A 27,536-nucleotide genomic window follows, 5' to 3' on the forward strand; every position below is an offset into this window, starting at 1 on the left:
TCATGACTGGGATCTGCTCCCTGTGAATGTCAGAGCTCCAAAATGCTTTGTCTATTAGGGTCACTATTGGAAATGCTGGTATCATGTGCCCAGGCAAACTTTTCTATGTTGTGGAAAGCCTTTCCTTTTCACTTTTAAAGGAGAGTAAAGCAAGAGATTTCAGGGTGATGGGGTGAATCTTGCCTAGTAACTCCCATTTCTGAGAAGAGTGCAGTTGAAAATTGGGATGGGGGAGTGGAGAGGCTTCTAGCTCCAGTTGGGCTGTGTGCCTGCTCACCAGTGACAAAGAAGTTGGGGAGTTGTTGCTGCTCCTGTTGTTGCCAGTTAGAAACGTGGCTGTGTGTGTTGCAAGTAGGATTTCAGGGGAGAGAGAAATGATGCCTTTTAAAAATGCTGCTGAGATAAAAAGGTTGTAGGAATTGACAATCGTGTTTTATTGGCTCCAATTTTAAAACCATTTTTAATGAGCCCTAGCAAAGGGTTTCTTTCTCTTTTTAGAAAAGAGAAACAGTATCCTCTCAGTTTCTCATGATAAAACATCATGATTCCAGATGCTAGGCTACTCCAGCCTAACCACCAAAGTGTTACATTAGTAAAGCAAATGGTTTGAAAATCTAGCAGGGCATTTTCCCAATCAGAATGATGTCTAAAGGATGGGGCCCACCTTGTGCAGCCTTATAGAATTAAATGGTGTGTGTGTGTGTGTATGTGTGTGTGTGTGTGTGTGTGTGTACTTTTCATTGTATTTCCAGCAGACCTAGGTAACTAAAGTTTCAAGAAATGGAAGATATTCTCTACACTTTTTTAGGCGGCTCTAGTGTTAAGGAGAGGCCAAGAGTAGGCATGAGGAATTTTGAACTTGTAACAAAACGCTGTAAGTTGATTTTTCTAACATCCGTGGGAGATGAGTTAATGAATCGTGGTGTCAAAAGATGATAATAGGACAATAGAAGAAACAAGAATCTAAATCCGCTTGTGCTTTTAACAGTGAGCACAAGAGGCCAATGAGGAAAAAAACATGAAAAGTATTTTTATTTTATTGGAATTTTTCGCTTGTCTAAACATCCAAATGGCAAACTCAGTGTGATGGGCAGTGGGCATTGGTGATTAATATTCTGTCATTTTAATATTTACCACTTTTAAATGACCTACAAGTATACTTCATTTAGCATATATCATACATAGTAATTCAGACAACACATTATAGTTCTGCACATACATTTACTCATACTTTTAAAAATATGAATAATGCGGTATAAATTCAGAAACCCAGAGGAATAATCAAATTAAGATTTAACTTATTCTAAAAGTAATTTTGGCAGAGGAGCTTTATAAATTTGATCCAGTAAATAATTTCTGAAACTCTCAATGCACTTTTATTTAATAGGTATGTCCTAAGAGTCAATGTTAGAAGAGTTGACTTTCAAAATGCAAAATCCATTTCCCACTTTAGTCAAGATTCAGCACACCAGCTAAGGCCTGCTGGCTCTGTCCTGGTGGATGACTGAGATACCAGGCTGCCTGGCTCCGTGACGACACCTTCCAGCTTCACTGGGCCACATCATTTGAAGGATATGTAGTGGTGTCTGACCACTAAATGCTTACAAGTGTCATGGATGCTGGAAGAATCTGATACTTCTGCAGTAGGAAGAAAGCTGTATTTTCTTTTAAAAGAGAAAGATATAGAAAAGAAAATAGTTCATGCGAACCTGTCATTGACCTCAAAATAATATAATTTGGGTTTTATTCCATTATTCGTAAATGTAGCACTTTGAATTTTACAGACTAATTACATTATTTTAATTTTAATTCACAGGAAGAATGCCAAAATAACCATGAAGCTAACTTTAAAGTAGACAAAAATGCTGTAAGTTGCAACCAGCAGTATTAAATCAGCCCATTTATTATAGCATCAGTGTAATATAAAAATGTTCCCTCAGCCTTATGTGTCGCTTAACAGGGGGATAAATGTGTTAACCAATTGGTTTTGAGATTACATCACTTTTATTGAAGACAATTGAATAGAAGGACCTTGTATTTATTACTTTTTATCCACCTGTAGTTTTTAAACTCTAAATATAAAAGAGTTTATTAAATTCAGAGAGGGAGATGAAAATGTAAAATTGACCAGTCTTTTGGAGTAAGTACAAAGTATAAGCAAATAGAGTAACTTCAAAACAGAATTGACTTGTTAAAGAATATATTATCTATAGAAAGTAGAGATATTAATATAATCACAATTTAAGCATTTTAAAGCTCATTAAATAATTTTGCATTTTTATTAAGTCTAGAAAAGTAAAGGAACTCAAGTATAAAATCTTTATACAAATGCTCAGATTAATTTAAAAGATTCCCTCTTGTTGCTTAGTTTTTCTAAGTTTACCGGTTGCACTCAAATTCGTATTCCGTTTTACCAAACTTAACATAAGGACAATAAGTAAAACAAGAAACTTGTCACTCTGTATTCAAATACACACAAAAGTAATTTAAGATGACAAGACTTGACAAAGGATATAAAGTTTCAGTTAGACAGGAAGAATAAGTTTTAGTGATCTATTGCGTCAGCAACGTGACCACAGTTATTAAAAAAGTATTACATATTTCAAAATTGCTAAAAGAGTAGATTTGAAACATTCTCAACACAAAAACATGACAAAGAGGTGAGGTGATGGATAGATTAAATCAGCTTGATTTAATCTTTCTGCAAGTCAATATTAACATCATCTAAAGCATGAAAATTTAGTTTCATAAAGTGACATGATATGCAGTGTTTAGTACATTAAATGTAAATAACAGAAGACTTATAGTCTAAATTTAGCTTAAGTAACCCAAATAGTTTTTTTATTTGCAGTTTGAAATTTTAATGTATAATTTAGCAATTATCCCAAATAAATCAAATTGGACTAGATATTAATTAACTGGATAAAATTAACTAATGTTTTACATTTTCATTGCACCTCACACAATGTAACACATAAATGCTTATTAAAAGTTGAATGAATTAAGATTATGAAATAAGAAAGGCTCAATGTTGTACTTCATCAATACATTAATCTACGTTACTATTGCACATAACAAAAGTTTACTGAACCTTCTCCAAGAAAACACCTGTAATAGAAATACATTCATGAAATGATCATATTTTTTAAGCATTTAACAACTAGCTATTATGTCCTGTGTGGGGTTCCATATCAAAGTGTAGTTTTAAAGAAATTATATTTTATAAACAACAGGAGACTACCTAAGATTTCATTTACTACAAAACATAGTCTATTCATAGATTTCTCATAAATTAATGTAAAAATCTATTTAAACATGAAGGGTACTAATTATCTATCTGCTAAAATGACTTGCAATAACTAAAATGCCATTACATTTCCTAATATACAGTTTTGATTCCTGGCTTTGGTGCTTAGAAAGTGTTTCATTAAATGTAGGACAATATTTTCTATTGGTTCTCTTTCTAAGAACTGAATAATAACCTTAACAAAGCAAACTAATCTTGTATCCATGCATTCTCTAAATTGTTACTTCCCTTTATATCAATTTGATACCCTCAGATTAAAAATTGTTAGGTAGTTAAATTTTGTATCAGAAATTATTCAACCATTCAGAATACAATTTGTTTATTATCTGAAACAGGACCATTGATTACAAAATTACATCAACCGGTGTGGGAGTCAAATAGTTACATCCTACAATCCGAAGGCAATTAAAAAGGATACGAATGCATTGTATTGAAATAGAGGACTTACTGTTAAAAGTGGACATTTTCCAGTTTTAATTCATGCTTGTATTTTTACCATTTTTATGAACATGAGGTTCACTCATTACTTTAGCAAATTCTAAGTATCCAATTTTCTTAACTTAAAAAAACAGTAAAAAATTTGTTACCTTTTTTACAACTGCTACTGAGTAACAGGTGATGTTGACGCACTTCACAAAACCTTAATTAATTGAATTTTCATAATAGCCCAAGGTATGGGTACCGTCATTAGCCTCATATAGATAAAAAACTGATTCACAGAGAAGTTAAGCATTGCTCCCTGATTGCACAGCTGAACCCAGGCAGTGTGGCACGTCTATGTTGTCATTCACAGTGTGCTGTTTTTTACTATCACTCCTCAAATGCTAGCCAGGCTGTAATCTAGTAATTGACTGAAGAGTTACATGTAGACTTAAGACTTTTCTTTTAAAAAGAAACTTGTAAGGGTTAAATATTAATGTATCTGACTTTAAAAAAAATTAAGAGAGTTGTTTTTCCAAGCCAGGGGTCAGCAACTTTTTTTCTATAAAAAGCAACACAGTGTTTATTTTTGGCTTTGGGGTCACAAGGTCTCTGTTGCAACAGTGCTACTCTTCCCCTGTTGTGCAAAAACACAACTGACAGTACATAAATGAATGGTCATTGCTGTGTTACAGTAAAACTGCATTTGTGGGCACTGAAATTTCATATAATTTTCACATCATGAAATATTATTCTTTTAATTTTTTCAACCTCTTGAAAACATAAAAGACATTCTTAGTTTTCAGGCTACACAAAAATATAAAAATAAGAGGTGGACTGGATTTATTCTGTGAGCCACGGTTTGCCAACCCATGTACTAGGCACTTGGGATATATCAGTGAAGAAAATGGACAAAAACAATTTGCCCTTATTCTAGTGGAAAAAAATCCCCATTAGTCTTCATCCTTCCATTTGGAAAGAACTCAAGTCTAAATAATTCTACCATGCTAAGTTAGAAGTTAATTTTTCCAGAATATGACTTAAGGATTTGAATAGTGATCCTTGGAAGCTAAATAGTGATTAATTAAAACAATGGATGAGTTTCTCATTTTTTCAAGCATACTGGATATAAAACCTCCTAATGTAGAATGGTCATCATTATTCAGAAGAGGCTTAAACATTGTTTATATGATATTTTAATCATTTCGAGTAGGAAATCAAAGTAGGCGAGTATATTTAACACACTATTTTTCTGAGATTAACGGGCACATATTCAGCAAACTAATCTAGGCAAACTAATCTAAACTAAATGAACATGTGAACAATTATTTTTCTGAGTGTCAGTCTGTATCTCCAGCTGCTTTGATCAAATGGCATGTGTTATCAGGATTCCTGACTTCTGAGTGGATCAACTGGATTGAGTATAGATCCTGCCTGCCTTCTGCAAAGTGAACAGCCTCTGGAGGAATACTTACCCCATCGTAGGTTTGTCTTATGTGTCTGTCTCAGACCCCAATAGACAGTGACTTCTCTGAATATTTGTAACCAAAGCACTTAACTCAGTGCCTGACACTTGATCCAAAAATGTAAGTTCGTTATATATTGCTATTGGTCTTAAATATAATTGAGATAGACACTTAAGGTTGGCTCAGTGTCAATCAACAAAGCTAATGTGCAATAAAAATTTAGGTAATTTTAAAGATGATTACACACACGCAAACATACACACAACCTGTTATTTGCCAACAATAATAGTAGCTATCACTGACTGAGCAACTACCACAAAGCTTGACTTATCACTTCCAGTGTTTCTAATCTTTACAGCACCCTTTCAGCCTTTTTAAAAATTAGAAAACTGGGACTCAGAGAAGATAAGTAATTTATCCAATTATCTGAAGAGTGTTGAGTCAGAGGTCCTTATCACCAGGGGAATACCCTGCCATTGTGAGTGTATATTGGAGATGTGGCATCGACAAAAGACAAACTCTGATCTACACCTTCCACTTCTGTTTTACCACACCACAAAAGTCATTAAAAGTTCTGCCATCTATCTCTTCTTCAGGCCACTCAACCAATGAAGAATGAGGGGAAGACATTAGAAAGTCAGAATTCTATCCTTCTGGTCTACAGCACTTAATTATTAGTTCTGAATTAAGGGGCTAAATAATGAAGTTGCTGAGATTTGGCACTATAATATTGACTTACTAAAAATAGAATGAGCCAATGCACTTTAAATAAAGAAAGAAAAATAAGAACTTTCAGTTTAACTATGAAAAATAACTATGGGGGGGGAAAAAAAAAAAAAACCTTGAAGCTTGAATTTAAACCAAAAGTTGTTTTTCCTGGATTTCTGTGCACTGAAGTACTAGAGGGGTGTCAGATTTGTTTTTGTGACAGTAAAAGACTATTCATGTTGGTGATGCTTTCAGGTGATTAAATAACCAGGTAGAAGCTGGAATTATAAAAATACCTGTATATTTTACTAACATAAAATAAGACCTCTCTAACTGAAAATTCATTCTGTTTATGTTTTATTTCAAGAGAATCATTTTAACAATTGTTAGATCATAAATGTTTGTCTTCTCTCATTCATTCAGAATTCAGAAAATACGTTCATTTTCCATGTCCTTTTCATTGATTTCCAAGATAATTCACAATACATGAATTACTACTGATGATTTCTTTAAATTAAAACAAAACAAAAACACTATTTTGATATGGGTAGGAGGGTGACTTAACCAGAGAAAGGCTATCTGTTGTAATAAGATGATATAATGAGTGTGTTCATTTTACTGTAAATACCAGAGAGGTTTATCTATTCACAAATGATATTAATGCATATAGGATTAGAACTATTTGCAACATTAGAAGTAAAGCAGAAAGGTGCTAGGGAATGCCTACCATAAAAAGAGAACATAAATTATAGGGTAATGAGAAAAAGAAGAAAAACAAGAAGTAAGAAAAATGCAAGGAAATAAGGGGCATCAAACAAGTTATCAAGAATGTGAACTATCTGAAACAGGAAGAAAAAGAAGATGGGCAAGAAAGTTCTAAAGACTGGAAATTAGGTGTTCAATATTTACAAATCAAGATAAGTACAAATCAAGACACATTTAAATCATGGCATACCCAACCTTATATAATATAGAGTTATAGACAGAGTTCCATTAAAAAGAAAACAAAAAAGTCAGTCCTCAAAAGAAAGAAAATATTGTCACAAGAAAAAAGTGTCAATCATGGTACCTTACCGCCTATAATTCCATTCGGTTCAATAACTATGTATATGTAATCTGAGTTAATAAGATTTTTTTTGTTTGTTTTTTTTTAAACCCATTGTTGTGCTAGGTAATGCAGTAGTTTCAGAAGTGTCAGAGTTCAAGGGGGACAATCCGTTATGTGAATATAACGAGATAAACATATAACTGCATTTGTTGCAAAATCATCTTAATTCCCACTGTAATTTGACCTGGCAAAACACCTGAGAAACAAGGAGAACTTCAGGACCTCTGACAGCTTTTTAAATGCAGGCCGATAACTGTGTCACACTGATAGTGAAAACTTAGACTGATGTACTGCAATTTACTAGTAATCAGAAGTTGTTCTGTGGAATATCCCCCACATTTGTATTGAGCATTTATGGTACATCAAGCTCTGCGCTAAGTTCTGAGATACAGAGTTGAACAAGACAGACACATTTCTGACTGCATGCAATTTACAGTAAAAAGAGAAAGAGTAAATAATAACACAAAATAATCACACTGGCGATACATAATCTACAAGAGAAAAGTGACATGGGCTGGGACACTTTGTAACAGACAGCTGTAACCTTATCCCAGTGACTGGAGAAGACTTTCTCTGCAGCAAAGGTATAAGATGAGCCTGAAAGATGAGCCATTCTAAGTAAGGGGCCTGGGGAGAAGGCAAAGTATGCAATTGGAGAGGCAAAGCTGAGAGTAAACCACGTGCAAAAGCTCCCAGGCAGAAAAGAGCTTGGCACCTTCCAGGAACTAAAATAAAAATAAAAATAAAAAGGGTGTGTGGCTACATTTGTGGCAAGAGGGGTTGTCCAAATCATACAGGAAGCTGTAGGCCCTGCTAAGGATTATTTACAACATAGATACATTTTAAAATGGAAAAATCAGCATGTTTTTCAGTTGAACTGAGAAAAGAAGTAATACTATTGTGGAAACACGGCTGCCTTTGAAATCATAAACCTAAATGGGCCTGGTTCCACTTCAGTCGAGTCCTGCAGCAGTAAAATGGGCTAATAATTATAGTTCTAACTACTTACCAGGGTTTGTAGAAAGATCAGCTGAGACTGTAGAAAAACTGAACATAAAATGCTGTTTTAAGTTTGTATATTATTAATTTTAAAAGACATATTTAGCAAAATTTACCTGAATGCACTTTTGCCTATCAAAAACACTAGGACGTATTCGTGATGTCACTGATAGCACAGAAATAGTCAGAGACTGTTAACACCAGGAGAATGAAGTTGGAGGGAACCAAAGGTGAAACCAAGGGCATCAGAAGAAAGTGGGAGCATTAGAATTTTCGACAGCTCTCAGCAATTTATATTTCATTCTTCAAAAGGAACATGATGGCTGGTTGAGTTACAAATGTCTTTCATTTCTTCCTTTCATAGAAGAGAGTTCCTTTTCTTTTTAATCTCATAAACTTAAGCTTAGATACTTTCTTTTCTGCTGCTCCCAAAGCCTTTCACATGCATATGTCTGGCTTCTTTGCTCCCAGAGCACTTGTGAGGGGGTTGGTAAATTGCACCTGCGCGGGGACTCTGAACTTCCTCAGAGCTCAGCTGGGCCACCGTATGGAGACTGGCTCACTGGAGGCTGCAGAGAAGTGAACTGAAGAATTACAGTCGGTTTCACTTCCCTGCCTTATGTGCCTTCAGGTGCCTCTGAAGACAGGCGAGGCTAGTGAAATGGAGAGGAGGAAGAAGAGAGAAAGCAGCAATATCTGAGAAGAAAAAGTCCTTGAAAATGTAGAGGCATTGTTGAAAAATATGGAAAGATGAATGTGTGTGTGTGTTTGTGTGTGTGTGCCTGTGTGTGTGTACACAGTCCAATCGCATATCGTTGGGTGCTCCCTTCAAATTTTCTACAGAGTGATTTCTGAGATGTGTTTTTATCAGATAAATGTCTATTTTGAATGTCAGGGTCGGGGTGGGATGGTCCACAATTCACAATCTGGCACTGAGTGAGGAATTATTGGGCTGGGAGGGTCAATTTGTCACCAAAAAGAAAATAGTCATATTTGCAAATCCTTCTTAGAGCAAAACAACAGACGGCTGTCTGGCTCTGATTTTGAGCACCCCTCAAAACCAACCACATCAGAGCATCCCATGCAAAATGATGGGATTAAAAGAGGGAATAACCTCTGAGTCAGAAAGGGAAACTTTAAAGGAAGCACTTCAATGCTATCAGGGGTACACTAGGCCCTCACCACTTTCTATTTCATATGCATTAACAGGAGTTCACTGATACAGTGAGAGATCCCAGTCAGTATGGGTGTATTACAGAGGCAGAAGTGTGTGCCCAGTAGCACAGATGAATTTGGTGGATTGGTTACTATAGCAACTGTACCACCATGTCAGTGGCAATTCCTATAATCTCCCTCTCCTAAGGTTTCGTAAGCATTCACTCCAAAATGACGAGAGAGAGAGAGAGAGAGAGAGAGAGAGAGAGAGAGAGAAGGTTATAATGCAGATATCTTAAACAGCTGTATTGTGTAGTAATTAAGACCTGAAAGTTAGACAAATGCTAGTTTAAATCTCACCTCTACCACTTACAAGCTGCTTCTCCTTGGGTAATTTACTTAACCTATTTTCAGATTCCTTACCTATAAAATGCACATCAGAATACCCACTTCATTAGGGCAATTTTAAATGTTAAAATAATGTATGTACATCACTTAGTATAGTGCCTGGCTATAAATATTCAATGATTGATAGCTTGGAGTTTTATAGGAATAGTTCCATTTACATCTACTTACCTTTCTGTTCAGTTGTTAGGACTTCCACTTCCATACAAAATGTTTAGAGTTGGATTTCCACATGAGTCCTGGCACTGTTCTGATAATGATTATGCTTCTGCTGAAGCATTATCCATTTTAGTCATCATTTTAAGTTTATGTTCACTTTATCCACCTTCGAGTGATGTACAGAGCCCAGGCCAATCCTGGAATTTTATTCCATCCTTTTGATCTATTCATGCAACCAGAAAATTTAGAAAACCCATGGTAGATTCACATTGAGCAGTTTTATTGAGATGTAATTAACATACTATACAATTCACCCACTTAAAATATATAATTCAGTGGTTTTCAGTATATTCACAGAGTCGTGTGGCCATCACCACAATTTTAGAACATTTTAATCACTTCCTCCCCCCAAAACCTCTATCTGTTAGCAATCACCAATCATTCCCTCACCACCACCGTCATCTTCCCCACTCTTAGCCCTAGGTAACCACTAATCTACTTTCTGTCATCAGAGATTTGCCTATTCTGGACATTTCATTTAAATAGAATCATACAATATATGGGTTTTTTTGAATGGCTTCTTTCATGCAGTGTATTTCCAAGGTTCATCTATGTTTTCGCAGGTAATACTACGTTATTTATTTTTATGGCTGAATAATATTCCATTGTACAGATAAACTACATTTTGTTGTTTATCCATGAACATGTGGGCTGTTTCCACTCTTTGCTATTATGAATAATGCTGCCCTGAGCATGCCTATACAAGTTTTTGTATGAACATATCTTTTCATTTCTCTTGGGTATGCATACACCTAGGAGTGGGAATGCTGCCTCATATGTTAATTCAGTTAACATTAAACAAATATTTAACCTTTTGAGGAACTGCCAGATGGCTTTTCAAAGCAGCTGCACCATTTTACATTCACACCAGCAGTTTATGACAGTTCCAATTGCGCCACATCTTCACCAATACTCATCTGTCTTTTTCATTATAACCATCTTAATAGATGTGAAGTAGTATCTCATGGTGGTTTGCATTCCCCTAATTGCCAATCATGTCGAGCACCTTTTCATGTGCTTATTGGCCACTTGCATATCTATTTTGAAAAATGTCTCTGGGCCTGGTGGTGCATGCTTATAGTTCCAGATACTTGGAGGCTGAGGCAGGAGAACTGCTTGAACCCAGGAGTTTGAGGCTGCAGTGAGCTATGATCGGTCCACTACACTCCAGCCTGGGCAACAGAGCGAGACACCGTCTCTAAAAACAAAAAAACAAAACAAAACAAAAAATACAAAAGAGAGAGAGAGAGATGTCTATTCAAATTCTTTGGCCATTTGTTTTTTAGTTGTGCTATGTGTCTGTTTATGATTAAGTTATAAATATCCTGTAAGCATCATAGGACTTCTTATGGTACCTAGATCACAGCTGGGGCTACCTTCTGCAGGAATAGGTTATACTATTTGCAAAAATGAAAAGAAAATACATGCAGATGTACAGTGAAAAATTCTCTAGATGATTTTATATGACACTTATGACTATTATTAAAAATCTTGGTATTTGGTATGGCAGAGAAAAATATCTGTGATTGATTTTGGTATTGTTTATTTTCCTCTTCATGTAATCATTTTAGCTTTGATGACTTGGGCATCATATTTCTTAAATGATATTCTGGACTATGATACGCAAATCTTTCATTTCAAGGAAAATATTTCCATTACTTGAATTACTTAAATTTTCTTAAAGACACATAAGAAATATTTTTTTCAAGCAATGTTAATACAATAATTACTTTAGGAAAATAAGGTGAAATTTTTTTAAATTCCAAGACGTGATATCTGTTAAGAAGCACTATAGAAGAAGAAGTACTGCATGTCAAAAGAAAACAAAACAAAAAAAACCCAGCAGCTCTCAATTTAAAACGTTCCTTGTGGGGATCAGCAGGAAACAGCAAAGCACGGGATTTTCAGTCAAGGCTGAGATTCCATGGAGGGCTTCACCACACATAGCACCAAGTGGATTCCAACATGGAAAAGCTAAATTTATCATGAGAATAACTTATCTGGTTTCATCTTTCCTTTGCTACAGTCTCCCGGCAGTTTTCCTTAGGGACAAAAACTGCTGCTACTGCTGCTCTTGAAGAGAAATTACTTTTACTACTCTTAGTAAGTTGGGTACCGTTACTTCATTGTCGCTTCTAGTGTGTGGATATGGAAGACTGGTCAACAAATTGTTTCTTGGGCTTAATGTTTATGCTGCTGAATAGAACAATTTCTATTTTGATTATGTATTTTCATGAACAATCAAATTCTTGCTTTCTCTGAAAAGATTTACATCTTTGATACTTAAGAAAGAAGACTGAGTCACCATGACAGGTCTGAGAGCAAGATGGTATGGATTGTAATGTGGATTTTTTTATGTTTCACGGACACAAGGTATTATCAAAAGTATGTGATTATTTTATAGGTTTTAGAATGTATTTTCAACAAATCCCAAGAATGCAGAAAACCTCTTGAAATTAGTTACAAGTTTTTGTCTTCAGAAGACATCTTCTTCCCTTGGCAGAAGTTCTAGTCATGTAGAGAAGGTACCAATTCTAGACAGTCACTTCAGAACACCTGGAATCTGGACAAACTTCAATTGGCATTCTTGTATTCAAAATTGAAAAGTGAAAATAGACAACGCAAAACTGAAATCTTTAAACACCACCCTTGATGCACTCAAATAAATTCAAGATTCGGGATTTTTCCAGGGTTAAGGAGCAGCAAATGAAACCAACAGAAAGTAGTCTAGGTAAAAATCGATGCCAGGAAAAGGGACACCTCTCATGCAGGAAAGAGCCCCTCAAGCCTTCCATCAGTTTAATCAAACTGACAGTCCAACTTCCAGGAAACAGTCGTTCTTTTAACCTATTAAGAGAAGGAATCATTTCACCTTAGAAAGGTTTTTTTGCATAGTGTTTCACATTTGCATGCGTGTGTTTGTGTGTGTGTGTGTGTGTGTGTGTGTGTGTGTGTGTGTGTGTGTGTGAAAGAAAGTCTAAACCCTAAAGTCTCCAAGTGGCTTAACGAAAATTTATTGTCTCCAATTTCTGGTGGTTGGAAGTTCAAGACCAAGATGCCAGCAGGGTTGATTTCTGTGGAGCTTCTCTTCCTGGTTTGCAGACAGCTGCCATCCTGCTGTATCCCCATATGGCCTTTTCTCTGTGCTTACATGCAGAGAAAGATCTGGTGTCTCTTCCTCTTCTTATAAGGACACCAGTCGTATTGGATCAGGGCCTCACCCTTATGACCTCATTTAACATTAATTACCTCCTTAAGACTCTATCTCCAAATATAGTCACTTTGGGGGTTAGGGCTTCAACACATGAATTTGGAGGGAACACAGTTTAATCCATAACACGGCCAAGTCTAGGACACAAAATTAGAAAACAGGGAAATTAACTGAAATACTACTTTTCAACTAGATCCATACAAGCAAAGTTATCTAGGCAGTTGAGCAGTTATCCAAGTCAGCAGTGTATAAATAGCTCTTCCAGTAATGTAAAGCTAGTAGAGGAAAAAAATGCAGATCCTTTTTCCTCAATTCCAGAAGATCTTGCCTAGATCAGTAGCTTTTTAAAGAATCAACCATAGAGTTTTAAAATAAAATATATCTTCCCTAGCTCCACCCCAGAGATTCTAAATAAATTGATCTGAAAGGAGGTCCCAAGAACCTGCATGTTTAGCAAGCGACATAGGTAGTTTTGCTACCAGTAGATTTTGGACCACATTTTGAAAATCATGGAACTAAACAAATCATTGCTTCTGTTTTTTGAATTTGCTACATGTCTACAAAAGATAGGAGAAAATACTGAGAGTAATTTATTAAAAGATAAGTTCGAGAAAAATTTTTGCAAAATTAAAAGAAATTTGATTAATTGATATGAGAAAAAGGGAAATGAGTCATAGGGAAAGTTGCTGGAATGACCAAATTCTGGGGGATTTATTTCCCCGAGATGAAATTTGGGTCCCTACCATGCTAGAGAATTTGCGAAATAATTCAAGCCACACAGTATAGCATCCACAATTCAGCTTCAGAGAATATGGTAAACTTTTCAGAATAATTTGTTGCTGCATGTCAAAGATCTGATAATGAAAAGAATATTGCTCCAGATTAGCTGATTGGGTGAGTCTCAGAGGCTTCTGTGCATTCCCTTTCCAGCAGGGGATGACCTTGGAGGGTTTCCTAGACACCATGGAGCCCTCCACCTAGGGTTCATTGTGGCACCATTGTCCCTCGAGGGTTGGTGATACAGCAAAGAAGAGAAAGAACTGGCTCCCTACAAGGAGGGAGAGGAAAAGCAGAGGAAGATAAGAGATTCCATTTCACCCACAGCAGCAGGGTGTCCCTAAGCAGGATTCCACAAGCCACACTTCATTGTCTCCACAGCACACACACCCACCAGGGCCTGCCTCCCTCCCTTGCTGCAGACCTACCCCAAACTAAGGATAACCTTCTTCTTTTATCTTTACCCCGGGATGATTTCATAGCATTTTTCTTTCCCTAAAAATAAATGTTGAGTCCTTTTAGAAGGAATCCACTGAAAGTCCCTTCTTGAAAATGGACACCTGTTTGTTGCCATGAATATTCCAGGAGAAGCCTGGAGAAAACTATCCTGTTACTAACTTTTCTCACTATCTCCCTGCATGGCCACTCCTGCAGTGACTCTCCGACTGGAAACAGCCTGCTTGGCAGGAGGCTGGCTCCAGTTCCTCAGAAAGAGCCTCACAGTTTCCCCACAAGGAACCTCCCCCTGGAGTTAAAGTAATGAATGAAATTGGACTTTAGATCAGGAGGCTGTTGTCCCACATCATCTTGAATGACTGAACTTCTTTCTTCAGAATGTCATGTTGCTGTCAAAATATTCATTTCTACCATTATGTCTCACTCTCTCAGAGATAAAATTTTACTGGAAAGATGTTGCATCCTTCTGAACTTGAATTTTCATTCTTATTTTGCGACCTTGGCGTCTTTCTGCACTTTTTCTTCTGCAGCAGGTGCCAAAGTTTCCTTAGGTCAAAAAGTCACTCTTATCTCTTCCAAAAGCCAGCCAGATGGGAGGGAGAGATAAAAAGAGAGGACGAAGTCTCAGTAATGAGATTGGCTCTCAGGAGGCAGCGTAGTCTAATAATTGGGCTTTATTAGGAATTTACATGCAGGCATTACTTACGAGTCCATCACTAGCCTCAGAGTGATGCTTTATCTCCTTTCGTCACTAGGCTATACAGAACTTGAATGACTCCACTGTGACAGGCTGCACAGAACCACTTCTCTCTTGAACAAAGAGAAGAGCTTTCTCCTGTCACGCACATATTGGTTGTCTCCACCAGCTTGCTCAGTAGCAAGCATCTGTGCTAGAGAGCAGCAGGACCCTGCATCGCACTTGCAGGCAGGAGGATTAGTCTGAGAGCTAATGCTTGCCACGCAACTTCCTCACAGGGATGTGGGGAGGATTAATGAGATGCTATTTCCATTGCAATTTATGCTCTTCAGAAGAAAGGTGCTAAGTACTAGGTATTAGAATTAGGGATTATATAGGTAATCAAGCAAAGAAGATATTCAGCTGCTTCTAGTTACTAAAGGAAGCTTTAATCTGGGAGGTGGGGAAGGAGGGGGAAATGCAGTGAGTATAAACTTGGCTGGAAGCCATTGTCCCTCATGAAGCAAACGACCAAGAAAGAAGTGTCAAGTGCTATGTACAGTATAAAGATAAACTCGTCCTGATCCTTGGGGCTTATGAGCTAAGGCTTGGGTGGTGGGGGTGGGCTACATTTCATGGATTCAGATAAAGGTCTTATGACTTTTTTGTTATATCTGCCGCTGCCATCACCAGCCAGTCTATAAGTTTGGTGCCTAGAGGAATGTGGTAAAAGCATAAGCCAACTCCTCTAACTGCATGCTAGAGGACACAGTAACATTCTGGAAGAATTGTGGAGGACCGGTGTGAGCCACAGGGGCGGGATGAGAAGTGAAGGGGTGGTAAGATGGCTAATCAAAATTGCAGTGTGTAAAGCAACAGCCAGCAAAGATGTTGATCTTCACATGGTCACACAGACGGGAAGTGGCAGAGTTGGAATGTAACAGGTTTTCAGAGCTTCAGACATTAAAGTCCTGGTTTCTTCCATTTCTTATAGTGCATCCCCAAGTAGTATTTATCTGCCACTGGTAGAATGTCAGACAATTTCAGATGGTACACAAGAAATCATTTTAACATTTATAACAAGCTAGGTATTGTTATTTTTTAATGTGTGTTCGAGATAAAATAATTAACCCATGAAGCCCACGATTTAGTAAATATAATTGCTTAGAAACATGGTTCTCAATACTGGTTGCATGTTATTAATAGAATCAGTCAGAAAGCTTAAAAGACACACACACACACACACACACATGCACACACAAACGATGCTGGGTCCCATCCCAGATCATTGAATCAGAGTCCCTGAGAAGTTCTGATAGCTTATAAAAGTTCCCACAGCCCACATTGGGAACCACTACAATAGCCTGGGATTTTTAAGGAAGCATTTTTTTAAGTGAGGAGTTTTAAATAAAATATTTAGTAAATAATTTCAAAGTGTGTAGCTATGGCAAAAACAATGAAAGTCCTTTGTTGTACTGGTAACTGAAGTTTGGTAAACATTGTACTCTGTCATGGTAGGTAGGCTCCTATTCTATAAGACAACACTAGAACTAAAGAGCAAAGATAAGCAGAGACATCCAAAGAAGAATGATGAATGTGATAATGTACGAAGAGAAAGACTCATTATTTGGACATGCTCAGACAGGGATAAAAGGTGGAGGGTCTAGGGCAGTACATAGTAAAAATAGCAGCTTAGATTTGGGAGTTCGTTGATATGAACGTCCTTTCCCCCAATATACAGTTCTCTGAGTCTTCCACCCTGTGGTTCAGAAATGTCACTTTTTCCTTTTTCCCAGTTGCCTTTTGACACCTCTACCCCCACGACTGAACCTTGAAACAAGTAAGGAATAAAAGGATGTAAAGAATCTATAACATCTTCCTGGATAGGGATTACAAGTGACTTTTAGTCTTCCCACCTATTCCTTCTTTGTTGTTGTTGTTGTTGTTGTTTTTGAGATGGAGTCTCACTCTGTTGCCCAGGCTGGAGTGCAATGATGTGTCCTCGGCTCACGGCAAACTCCACCTCCCAAGTTCAAGTGATTCTCCTGCCTCAGCCTCCTGAGTAGCTGGGGTTACAGGCACATGCCACAACCCCCAGCTAATTTTTGTATTTTTAGTAGAGACGGTGTTCCACCGTGTTGGCCAGGCTGATCTCGATCTCGAGCTGCTGACCTCAAGTGATCTGCCCACCTTGGCCTCCCAAAGTGCTGGGATTACAGGCATGAGACACTACGCCGGACTCTATTCCTTCTTTTATTTGTCATATCTTCATTTATACAACAAGCATTTATTGAGCACCTACTATGTAGTAAGTTCTTCTTGCTTTTAAGTATAGTCAGAATTTTTTTCAGTGAGCATGTATTATCTTTATGATATGATCAAACAAATCTTAAGGTTACTTCCATCTTAGGAAGGCACATGACTGACCATTCTCCAGTCACCACATAGCCAGACTCCACGTCTGAGGAAGAAGGGGAGCCCAAAGTCAGACTCTGGGAAGTAAGGCAATTTCAGCCACACCTGAGAGCCAAGAAAAGTTGTGTGAGAAAACCCTGGAGATGTTTCCTGTGTGAAATGGAGGAAATAAAACCCATCCTGCAGCACTGGAAAAGCTGCTCAAGCCCCTTTTCCTCTAGTCTTTCATCTGTTAAATGGGGATAATGATACTTTGTGTTTACCTACCTCAGAGAGGCATTATCAGGTCTATTTAAAGGCTCTTCCGATGAAAGCTGCTGTGTAATTACCAAGAACAGCTATGATAAAGAAACCTAAATACAACAGCAAATCAGCTGGAACAAACTCTCAAGGGAGTTTACTTTGCTGGAAAATTTTAAGAGAAGGGTAGCAGCTCTCCTTGGGGAGTTTTGGGTACCATTCAGGCTGGAAGTTTAGGGAAGGCTAGCTGACTTTCAAAGCTTCCTTCTGGCCAGGCCAATTACTCGCAGTGGAGGGCTCTACCTCTGTTTACTTCTTCCCCATGATCTGAGCAGTTTCCATCTGAAATTCCCCTTTCACATTTCTCCAGATCTGGACCCACAAACTCTTTTATCCCTCAAATGAAATTCCAGGAAAACATTTACCAATAGGAGAAAAAAAGAAAGGAAAGAGAGGTTGCAATAAGTAATTGGGAATTCAATGGTTTTTATGAAGAGGACTGATGTAGTTGATTATTAATGTTTGGCTTTGCTAAAATTCATTTGACAAAATATGTAGTGTAGATTAGATGGGGATAGGGGCCCAGAAAGCAGGGCTACCACTTTACAACAGCTCAAGGGAGAACCGACACAGCTGAATCCAGCTGATGGCAGCTCGGCTGGAATGAAGGGAAAGATTTAAGAAATATTACAGCCTTAGAAACTATACAATATAGCAAGAAAATGGAAGAGTCAGGGATACCTTGAAATTTTGCGACTTGGATATCGTAAGATTTGGTGACTACCCTAACAGAGGCAGCTGGCAGCAAAGAGAGTAAGTAGATTATATTTTATGAATGAGATCTGAGTCAATACCATTGTAGGAAGTCCAGTGGTTTTATATTTTTGTTAAACTTGCTTATGCAATCAACGTTCTGGCTATTTATATACAATGTAACATATGGTATCTGCAAGGCTTCTAAGCAATAAAAACTCCATTTCCAAAGATGAATTTTCAAATGAGTACTTTGTAAAGTTAATAATTACACATAATAATAATAGCTATCATTTATCAGTTTTGAACTATATAAATATTTTGTTTCTATGTAACCCAGATTTCAGCTGGAGGTGTAACAGATCTGGTAAAGAAATTACTATGAACCCCTATAATCCTATGGCCTGTGGAAAACCAAAACTATTTTGGTATGGTCTAAATGTTTGGGTCTGCCCCTTAAAAATTCATACCTTGAAACCCTAATCACCAATAAGATAGTATTTGGATATGGGACCTTTGGGAGGTAATTAGGTCATGAGGGTGGGGCCCTCATGATGGAATTAGTGGCTTTGTAAGAAGAGAGAGGAGAGCACACACATGTGCACTTTCTCTCTTTGTCCTCTCTCTCTCTCTCTCTCTCTCTCTCTCTCATTGCCCCCCTCACCATGTGAGAACATAAATGGGAAGTGAGCCCTCACGAGGAACAGAATCTGTCAGCAATCTGATCTTGCACTTTTCAGCCTCCAAAACTGTGAGAAATAATTTTCTGTTGTTCAAGCCACACAGTCTATGGTATTTTTGTTACCGAAGCCTGAACTGACTCACACACCCATCCTCATGTCTGTGAGTCCCTGGAGCTTGTGTTTTCCTGGCCTTTTCTACCTCCCAAATCACTCCCATACATTGCTGCTGTACTATCAGATGTGCAACTGCCCATTTACTGCTTTTATGCAATACTAACCTATCAAGAGTTTAGTAAAGTCCACTGGAATTGGGAGGACATGGGAAAGAGTCGAGACTTCTTTCCATTTTCCACAGCCCCTTCCCACTGGATTATGTTGAAAGTATCAATATTTTCCCCCTTCAGTATGCAGAGACATTCATCTTTCAAGGTGTCAGCAGCACAAAGGGCCTTTCATTCGCTGCAGGGACTGGCTCTACAAGGTGGTTTTTGTTACAAGCAGAAGGCATTTATTTTCCTATTACACCTAGATGACTTTGTTTAACCCTTACAACATTCTTGTAAGAGGGTACCATTATTCTCACTTTACAGATGAAGCAACGGAGGTTTAGAGTCAATCCAAGGAGATAAACATAAGAAAAGGTAGAAGATTTAAATCCAGGTCTGATGACTCTTAACTTGCAATTAACTTGGCTTCTGAAAGATGGGATAATGATTATCTACTCTGGATCACTTTGCTTTTTCAAAACTGCTTCTTGTTGTTGTTGTTGTCGTCATTTTCCTTTTTTCTTTTAAACTTTTTTTTTCAATCAAATCTCCATGTTTCAAAAAATGGTCCCAAAGACCCTATGCAGAGAATTAAAGTAAAAATTCCAATGATTTAGTATCATTTCAGGAAGAACGAGTTAGCATAATTAAAATAACAAAACCATTGAAGTACAACTCTTTATTATCTTTAAGTTATAAAACTGGGATGGGGACATAGGCCACCTGCTTGTCAAACCTGCAAATTACATAAAGGAACAGATAATACTGATGATAATGAGGATGAGGATGAGGAGGATAATGATGATGTCAATAACTATGCAGATGATGATTGTGGTAATGATAATTAGCATTTATTGAGCACTGTTTTAAGTGCTTTACATATATTATGTCTTTTAATTCTGAAAATTAAAGATGCCTGTGCCTTAGATCTTGTTAGTGTTATCCCTATTTTATAAATAAGGTTAAAGAGGGGCAAAGAGGCCAGGCCCAGTGGCTCATGCCTGTAATCCTAGCACTTTGGGAGGCCGAGGCCGGGGGATCACTTGAGGTCAGGAGTCAGAGACCAGCCCGGTCAACATGGTGAAACCCTGTCTCTACTTAAAAAAAATAAATAAATAAAAGCCAGGTGCGGTGGTTCATGCCTGTAATCCCAGCACTTTAGGAGGCCGAGGCGGGTGGATCACCAAGTGGAGACGGTGAAACCTCATCTCTACTAAATATACAAAAACTTAGCCAGGTGTGGGGGCGGGCACCTGTAGTCCCAGTTACTCGGGAGGCTGAGGCAGGAGAATGGCCTGAAACTGGGAGGCAGAGCTTGCAGTGAACCGAGATTGCACTACTGCAATCCTCCCTGGGTGACAGAGTGAGACTCCATCTCAAATAAATAAATAATTACATACATAATGCAAAAATTAGCCAGAAATTGCTTGAACCCAGGAGGCAGAGGTTGCAGTGAGCCAAGATCACGCCACTGCACTCCAGGAGACTGGGCAACAGAGCAAGATTCCATCTCAAAAAAATAAAAATAAGAGGGGCAAAAAGGCCAACCTAAGTTCACTTAAAAGAGCTGAAACCAGGCATCTCACCTTAGCTAAGAGGTCCGCACCCTTAACAACTAGGCTACTTTGCCTCAAAGACTGTGATGGCTTCCATAGATGTCCCCACTAGGGTGGAATTAAGTACCACAGTGAACAAGGAATTTACTCCTCTTGCTCCCATTATTATCTCCAATTCTTAGAACCCTACCTGGAACATAGTAGGAACTCAATTAACAATTGCTAACTGTAAACGAATTGAAGCAAAGTGTCTATATCAGTAGAGGACAAAAAATGTTAAACAATAGTCATGCATAGCTGTTCAAAATATCTTAATTAGAAGAAATATAGGATAGGAAAAACTTGGCTTGAAAACACTTGTTTTTGTTAAAAAAAAAAAAAAAGATCGATATTGATAATCAGCTAGAAGCTGAACAGGGGCCCAACATTGCCCTGTGACTGCTAAAAGACTACTGTGATTTTAGAAAGCCTTAAAAGAAAACTGGTATTTTAGTGTTCTTTAGTCCGTGGCCTGTTAGGAACTGGGTGGTACAGCAGGAGGTGAGTGGTGGGCGAGCGAGTGAAGCTTCGTTTATATTTACAGCTGCTCCCTATCGCTTGCATTACCACCTGAGCTCTGCCTCCTGTCAGCATCAGATTATCATATGAGCGCAAACCCTACTGTGAACTGCACATGTGAGGGAACTAGCTTGTGTGTTCCTTATGAGAATCTAATACCTGATGATGTGTCACTGTCTCCCATCACCCCTAGATGGGACTGTCTAGTTGCAGGAAAACAACCTCAGGGCTCCCACTGATTCTACATTATGGTGAGTTGTATAATTATTTTATTATGTATTACAATGTAATAATAGAAATATAATAATAGAAATAAAGTGCACAATAAATGTACTGCATTTGAATCATCCTGAAACCATCCCCCTGGTCCATGGAAAAACTGTCTTCCATGAAACCAGACCCTGGTACCAAAAAGGTTGAGGACCACTGCTCTAGGAAACCTAGGTAGGTTTTTCAGCTCAGCATAAGAGGAAAAAAATATATCTAACACAACTGTCCAACAACTTTTAACAACAGAGTGTATTTGAAAATCTAAGATTCATTTCAAATTTCCAAATACATAAGAATAATTACTTATTTAAAAAACTATTAGAAGGATTTCTACATGATGTAGGGGCCTAGACCAAGTCAGTGGCTCCAACTCTGGCTATGTGTTAGCATCAACTGGAAGGCTGTGAAACGGCATTGATTTTTTAAGACTCATCCTATTGAATCATAATCTCTGAGAGACGAGAAGTGAAAATCTATACCTAGAATCCAAAATTTCTAATGCCCTCAGTTGATCCTGGTAACTTGCTAGGGTCTGGGAATCACTGAACTAGATTGCCTCAAAGTTCTCTTCAAACTCTATGAATTAATGATTCTTAGAACATTGCAGAATATCTTCTTTCATAAATGAGATTTGTTACCTGTAAAATGAATTTTGCCTAAATGTGCATTGGTGAATTTAAAGTGCCAGCATATCAGCTGATTTCTTAAATAGGTTAAACGTTTTTTTTTGCAATCTAGTTCATGAAAACTTTTCTCATGTATCATGGAAAGGAAAACTTTATCTGGCCTGTTTCCCAATTATTGAAGTTCCAAATCACTGAAATATAAATAAATGAGATTTTACAGTACTTAGAACACCAGTATGATGAAAAATTTGTTTACACCAGGAGGTGTAGGTCATCCTTCAATCATTCATCCCGGGAATGCGTGGTATGCACGCCAGCACTCACGCATACAGACGCACACACACGCCCAAATGTGACACATGGTAAATGTTGGGCAGTTACTGGGATGGAACAAAGGAGACCTTCAGATTCCATCGCCTTTGCAACCTTACATTTTTCTATGCAAGAATCAAGGAACTCAAATCAAAGACATTCAAATATTATCAACCACGATATACTCAACGTTTTGTTTACATTTCTATTATTCCTTGTCTTTCAATACATACTTTGGTCTGGGTTGGGCAAAATGGGTAAAATGAAGAGTGAAAGGAATATTTTAAAATAATAAAAGGTATGAAGAGAACATATTAATTTTGGCTAAATTGGTTCCCTATGTATAGAGCTTCTAAAAAGTATAATATGTTGCCATGAGAAGAAACTCTAGTGATTGCAATGAGGCTACATTTATAAATTTTGACTAATCTAAAATTAAACCTGTAAAGCTCTGCTGGAATTATTTAAAAAAGAATAATTAAAACCCCCTTCAGCACAGTAGTTCAGCTTCTCTTCATTTTACTTTTCTAGTTCACAGGTATCTTTTTTTATGGTGTTTTCAAATTGAAGTTCACACACATCAAATAAATAGTATGATAATCAGAAGTTCAGTATTCAATACGCATTCATTATTAACTGTCGTTATTGTCATTGTCACTATTATAATTGCACATTGTAAAAAGAATGGAAGCTTTTCCACAGGAATTATTCACGTGTATTGCTTTCTAGGAGTAATTGAATAGTTGACATTGCATTTATATCAAAGTAAAATATGTGATGGTTATTCTCATTTGTATTATTCTTAAGCAATAAGAAATGTAAAGTAATCTCCATTAGGTTTCTTCATTTGGATTCAGAAATCTTCATAGTTTTCCGTAATGTCCAAATGTGTACTTTCTTATAACAGCTATGGGAACTTTCTCTCCTCTCTGTAAAATGGAGAGTTATATCTACCACGTTGAGCTGTTGTGAGAGTCAATGGAGAAAATAGTGAGAAAACCACTCAAATGTGTTTTGTTACTTGATGTGTTCTTTCCTCTTTATGATCCAACTTCTTACATGTTTTGTCTTATTTTGGGTTTCGATTTGATTCATCTTCACAAAGTAGAGCTTCAAGTTTTATTTAGAATTAAATAATATTGAGACTGGCTTGGAAAATTGAATAACACAAGATTTAGAGAAAAAATACTCTAAGTAAAATGTCATGACAAATTGAATGAATGATGATGTAAATATAACAATGCAAAAGATTTGGAAGGCATCTTGATTCACTAAGAAAGCCATACATAATGGCTTCAAAGCACTGACCCTTTGTAGAAAACACACAGCCATTGAGGGTAAGTAGGATTTCCTTTTCCTCCACGTAATTCTTTATTACAGTGTCTGCAGAGGCCTGAGTAGCTTAGAAATTTACCTTAGTTATGTGGAATCTTTCTTTGCTGCTATGCTAGCTAGCCCTTGAATCATGTCACTGTTGGCGGGGTGGAGGGTGTTACCATTTGCCCACCGTTCACTGGCTTTTGTATTTGTAGTCAGTCCAGTTCTTAGAGGACAGATGGCAATGGCTGGCAATCTGGGCACAGAGAACAAAGACATTAGATCCTCTCCTTATCAGCAGAGATGGTCCATCTAAATCAGGGTGGAGAATCACCAGTGTAACTTGTCCAGGGAAGTTCCTCTTATCAATGAATGAAATGACCTTACAAACATGTGTGAGTCATGCATTCATCTCCCTTTGCCATCCATTAAACACATTTTTTTTTGAGATGGAGTTTTGTTCTTGTTGCCCAGGTTGGAGTGCAGTGGCATGATCTCGGCTCACTGCAACCTCTGCCTCCTCAGTTGAAGCGATTCTCCTGCCTCAGCCTCCCAAATAGCTGGGATTACAAGCATGTGCCACCACACCCAGCTAATTTTTTTTTTTTTTTTGACATGGAGTTTTGCTCTTTTTGTCCAGTCTGGAGAGCAATGACACAGTCTCAGCTCACTGCAACCTCTGCCTTCTGGGTTCAAGAGATTCTCTTGTCTCAGCCTCCGAAGTAGCTGGGATTACAGGCGCCCACCACCACACTTGGCTAATTTTTTGTATTTTTAGTAGAGATGGGGTTTCACTATGTTGGTCAGGCTGGTCTCGAACTCCTGACCTCAGGTGATCTGCCTGCTTTGGCCTCCCAAAGTGCTGGGATTACAGACATGAGCCACCATGCTGGGCCCCATTAAGCACATGTTTTAAGCACTTTATTTATATACTAAAACATATTTAAGGCTGGGCGCGGTGGCTCAAGCCTGTAATCCCAGCCCTTTGGGAGGCCGAGACGGGTGGATCACGAGGTCAGGAGATCGAGACCATCCTGGTTAATACGGTGAAACCCCGTCTCTACTAAAAAGTACAAAAAACTAGCCGAGCGAGGTGGCGGGCGCCTGTAGTCCCAGCTACTTGGGAGGCTGAGGCAGGAGAATGGCGTGAACCCGGGAGGCGGAGCTTGCAGTGAGCTGAGATCTGGCCACTGCACTCCAGCCTGGGCGACAGAGCGAGACTCCGTCTCAAAAAAAAAAAAAAAAAAACATATTTATTTATGTTGCTTTTGCACAACCACCACTTCAGTGAGTTCTTTCCTCTGTGTCCATCCTGTTGATATTGATCTACCCCCAACTGCAGTCTGGTGGCATGTGGACAAGTGATGTTAGGACAGCCACAGAATCATGACTTCCAGTTGAACAGGTCTGTCTACACATGGTCATTTGCAGCAACCTAAAAAGAGTATTTGTTTTCATCTTGACTTCTCTTACACACACAGAGTGGTTGATTATTTGGACTAAAGACTACAATAAGAAAAAAATATTCATATATCAGCTCTGTGGCCATGTATTTAGGAGATTATATAGCATGTGAATTATGCATGTATGTTTTCTAAATGAAAGAGACGTACTGACTGCACTGATTTTTCTTAACCCCTCTTGCAAAAACACCCCAATCACTGAAATCCTCCAACTACGGGGGCTCTTTGCTGTTGTAACAACTACTAGTTGTTTGCCAACTACTAGTTGCCAACTACTAGTCTATAAGGCATATGGGTACAGTTCGAAGGTACTTCAAATTCAGAGTTTGGGTTTGTTTACCTTTTGGCTCAACTATATCCACAGAGTGGCAGAATTAACACTGCAAGTTGCCATCATATTACTCGTTCCTCTGTAAGTACAGCTCCCTCTATCGATGAGTGTCTAATATGGGCAATTCTCCAGAAGGTATTTTTCCCACTGAGGCATAATAATGCATTCAATGGCACCAGAGTTTCATCAAAGGAATTCTCTTGTTCCCTTCCTTCACAGGGAGATGTCATTAACTGTGTTAAGTTAACCCTCCGAATGTTAGGTTCTTAACCAACAAACAATGCTTCTCCACAAGGGCATACTTCGCCAAGCATTCTTGAATCAGAACGAGCTGAATATGTAATCATAGACTCAGAGCCATGCCATGGCTTGTGATCATCACTAAGAGGAACCCTTTTGTATTTATTGACTTTTTTCCTTCAATCATTGTTGTTCCGTTTCTTCCACCACCACCTTGAGCCTTTCAGGTACATGAAAAGTTCAATTATATGTAAAGCGACTGTTAAATCAGCAGGCCCTTTGTGGGGGTCTGGGCCTCCTCTCCCTGCTTCAAGCACAAGTGTGCTCAATCCATTACTGTTCCTGAGGATTGTACATCCATCAGGTCGAGTGTGCCGGCCAGGGTGCATCTTACAGCTTTTACTGCATATGAGACATTGCAGGCCTTTCTCAGGAACTGCCAGGCGGACTGGGAATCACAGTCACGGTTAATAGCAGCGAATTGCCAGCTCTTGATGGGTGGGTAGTCACTCCTTTCAGTGGTTGCCCCCTGGGGGAGAAGGTAGAAAAACAGAGGGAGGGAATTAGAGTGACTTTGCACAGTTGAGCAGGTTCATGCCGCTGGATCAGTGGCAAGCATTGGCAGGGCTCCACTCTGGGGAGGCTCACAACAACATCACAGTCTCATTTTTACCAATTGGTGCTGCTATATCGCCAGTGGTGCACAGGGGGAGAGCAGAGGGGAGGGGGAGAGCAGAGGGGAGGGTGAGCTGGGAGTGGGGGAAGGGGAAGAAGGCAGAAGTCTAAGCTAAATTAAACAAACAAAAAAATGCATGTTCAAACTGGTTAACCCACCCCAGTTAGCCCTGTGCTACTAATTGTACCAAACTGGTATTTGAAGTTCCCTGGGTGATTAAAGAGTTGGCTCACAAACTCCCTGCATAACCTTAATTTTTTCAAGGTTCTTTGAGTGGAGAATGGCTTATAATAATGATTTTGACTAATACGATTTTTGACATGCAACTTTAATGCTTAACCTTAGTACAACTCCAGAGCATTTCATGTGTACTCAGCTGTAAAGAGTGATGATTTAAAGGGATAATATAAGAAAAAGGTCGTTCTAGAATGAACCTCTAACAAATTGCATAAAGGGAGCTTATTATTCTATGAGTATGGGGATGTGCAGCTCTTCTGATCATTTTTCTGCTTGGTTCAAAAAAATTGTTGAGACATGAATGGGGGAAGAAACAGGAAAAAATGAAATAGATATCTGCAAGCAAGGGACATTCTTTGATGGTTATGATTTCGTTGTCACTAAAAAGACTCTACAATAATGTGGTTATTCATCTCCTCTTTTGTTTTGGGTGAAGAATTCGCTCTAACAAGAAAATGCTGTTATTGGTTGGAGGGCTGCCTCCTGGACCGGACCGGCTCCCCAGCAATTTGGTTCAGTATTACGACGATGAAAAGAAGACGTGGAAAATACTCACAAGTGAGTGCGTTATTTATTTATTCACTCACCTATTTATTTCAGGTTAGAGCTGTCTTGATGAATTTGAAAACATGGTTAATCAAATTAGACATTTTATTGATTTGTTCCCCTTTGGAGGTTTGTTTATG

The 27,536-nt window shown here is 38.2% G+C and overlaps 1 protein-coding gene across 2 annotated transcripts in view; it reads left to right on the plus strand.

The window, feature by feature from the left end:
• KLHL14 (kelch like family member 14) overlaps positions 1 to 27,536 on the plus strand; it is a 99,729-nt gene that overhangs the window by 1,478 nt on the left and 70,715 nt on the right. For both annotated transcript variants that reach the window (XR_012427209.1, XM_015440062.4), the window contains exon 2: positions 27,287 to 27,408. Coding sequence is in view for 1 of the 2 variants with exons in the window: in XM_015440062.4 (XP_015295548.1) it covers positions 27,287 to 27,408 (122 nt within the window). In the remaining variant the exon portion in view is untranslated. The remainder of the gene's footprint in view (positions 1 to 27,286; positions 27,409 to 27,536) is intronic.

Source organism: Macaca fascicularis, chromosome 18 (genome assembly GCF_037993035.2).
Source record: "Macaca fascicularis isolate 582-1 chromosome 18, T2T-MFA8v1.1".
Lineage (NCBI taxonomy): Eukaryota > Metazoa > Chordata > Mammalia > Primates > Cercopithecidae > Macaca > Macaca fascicularis.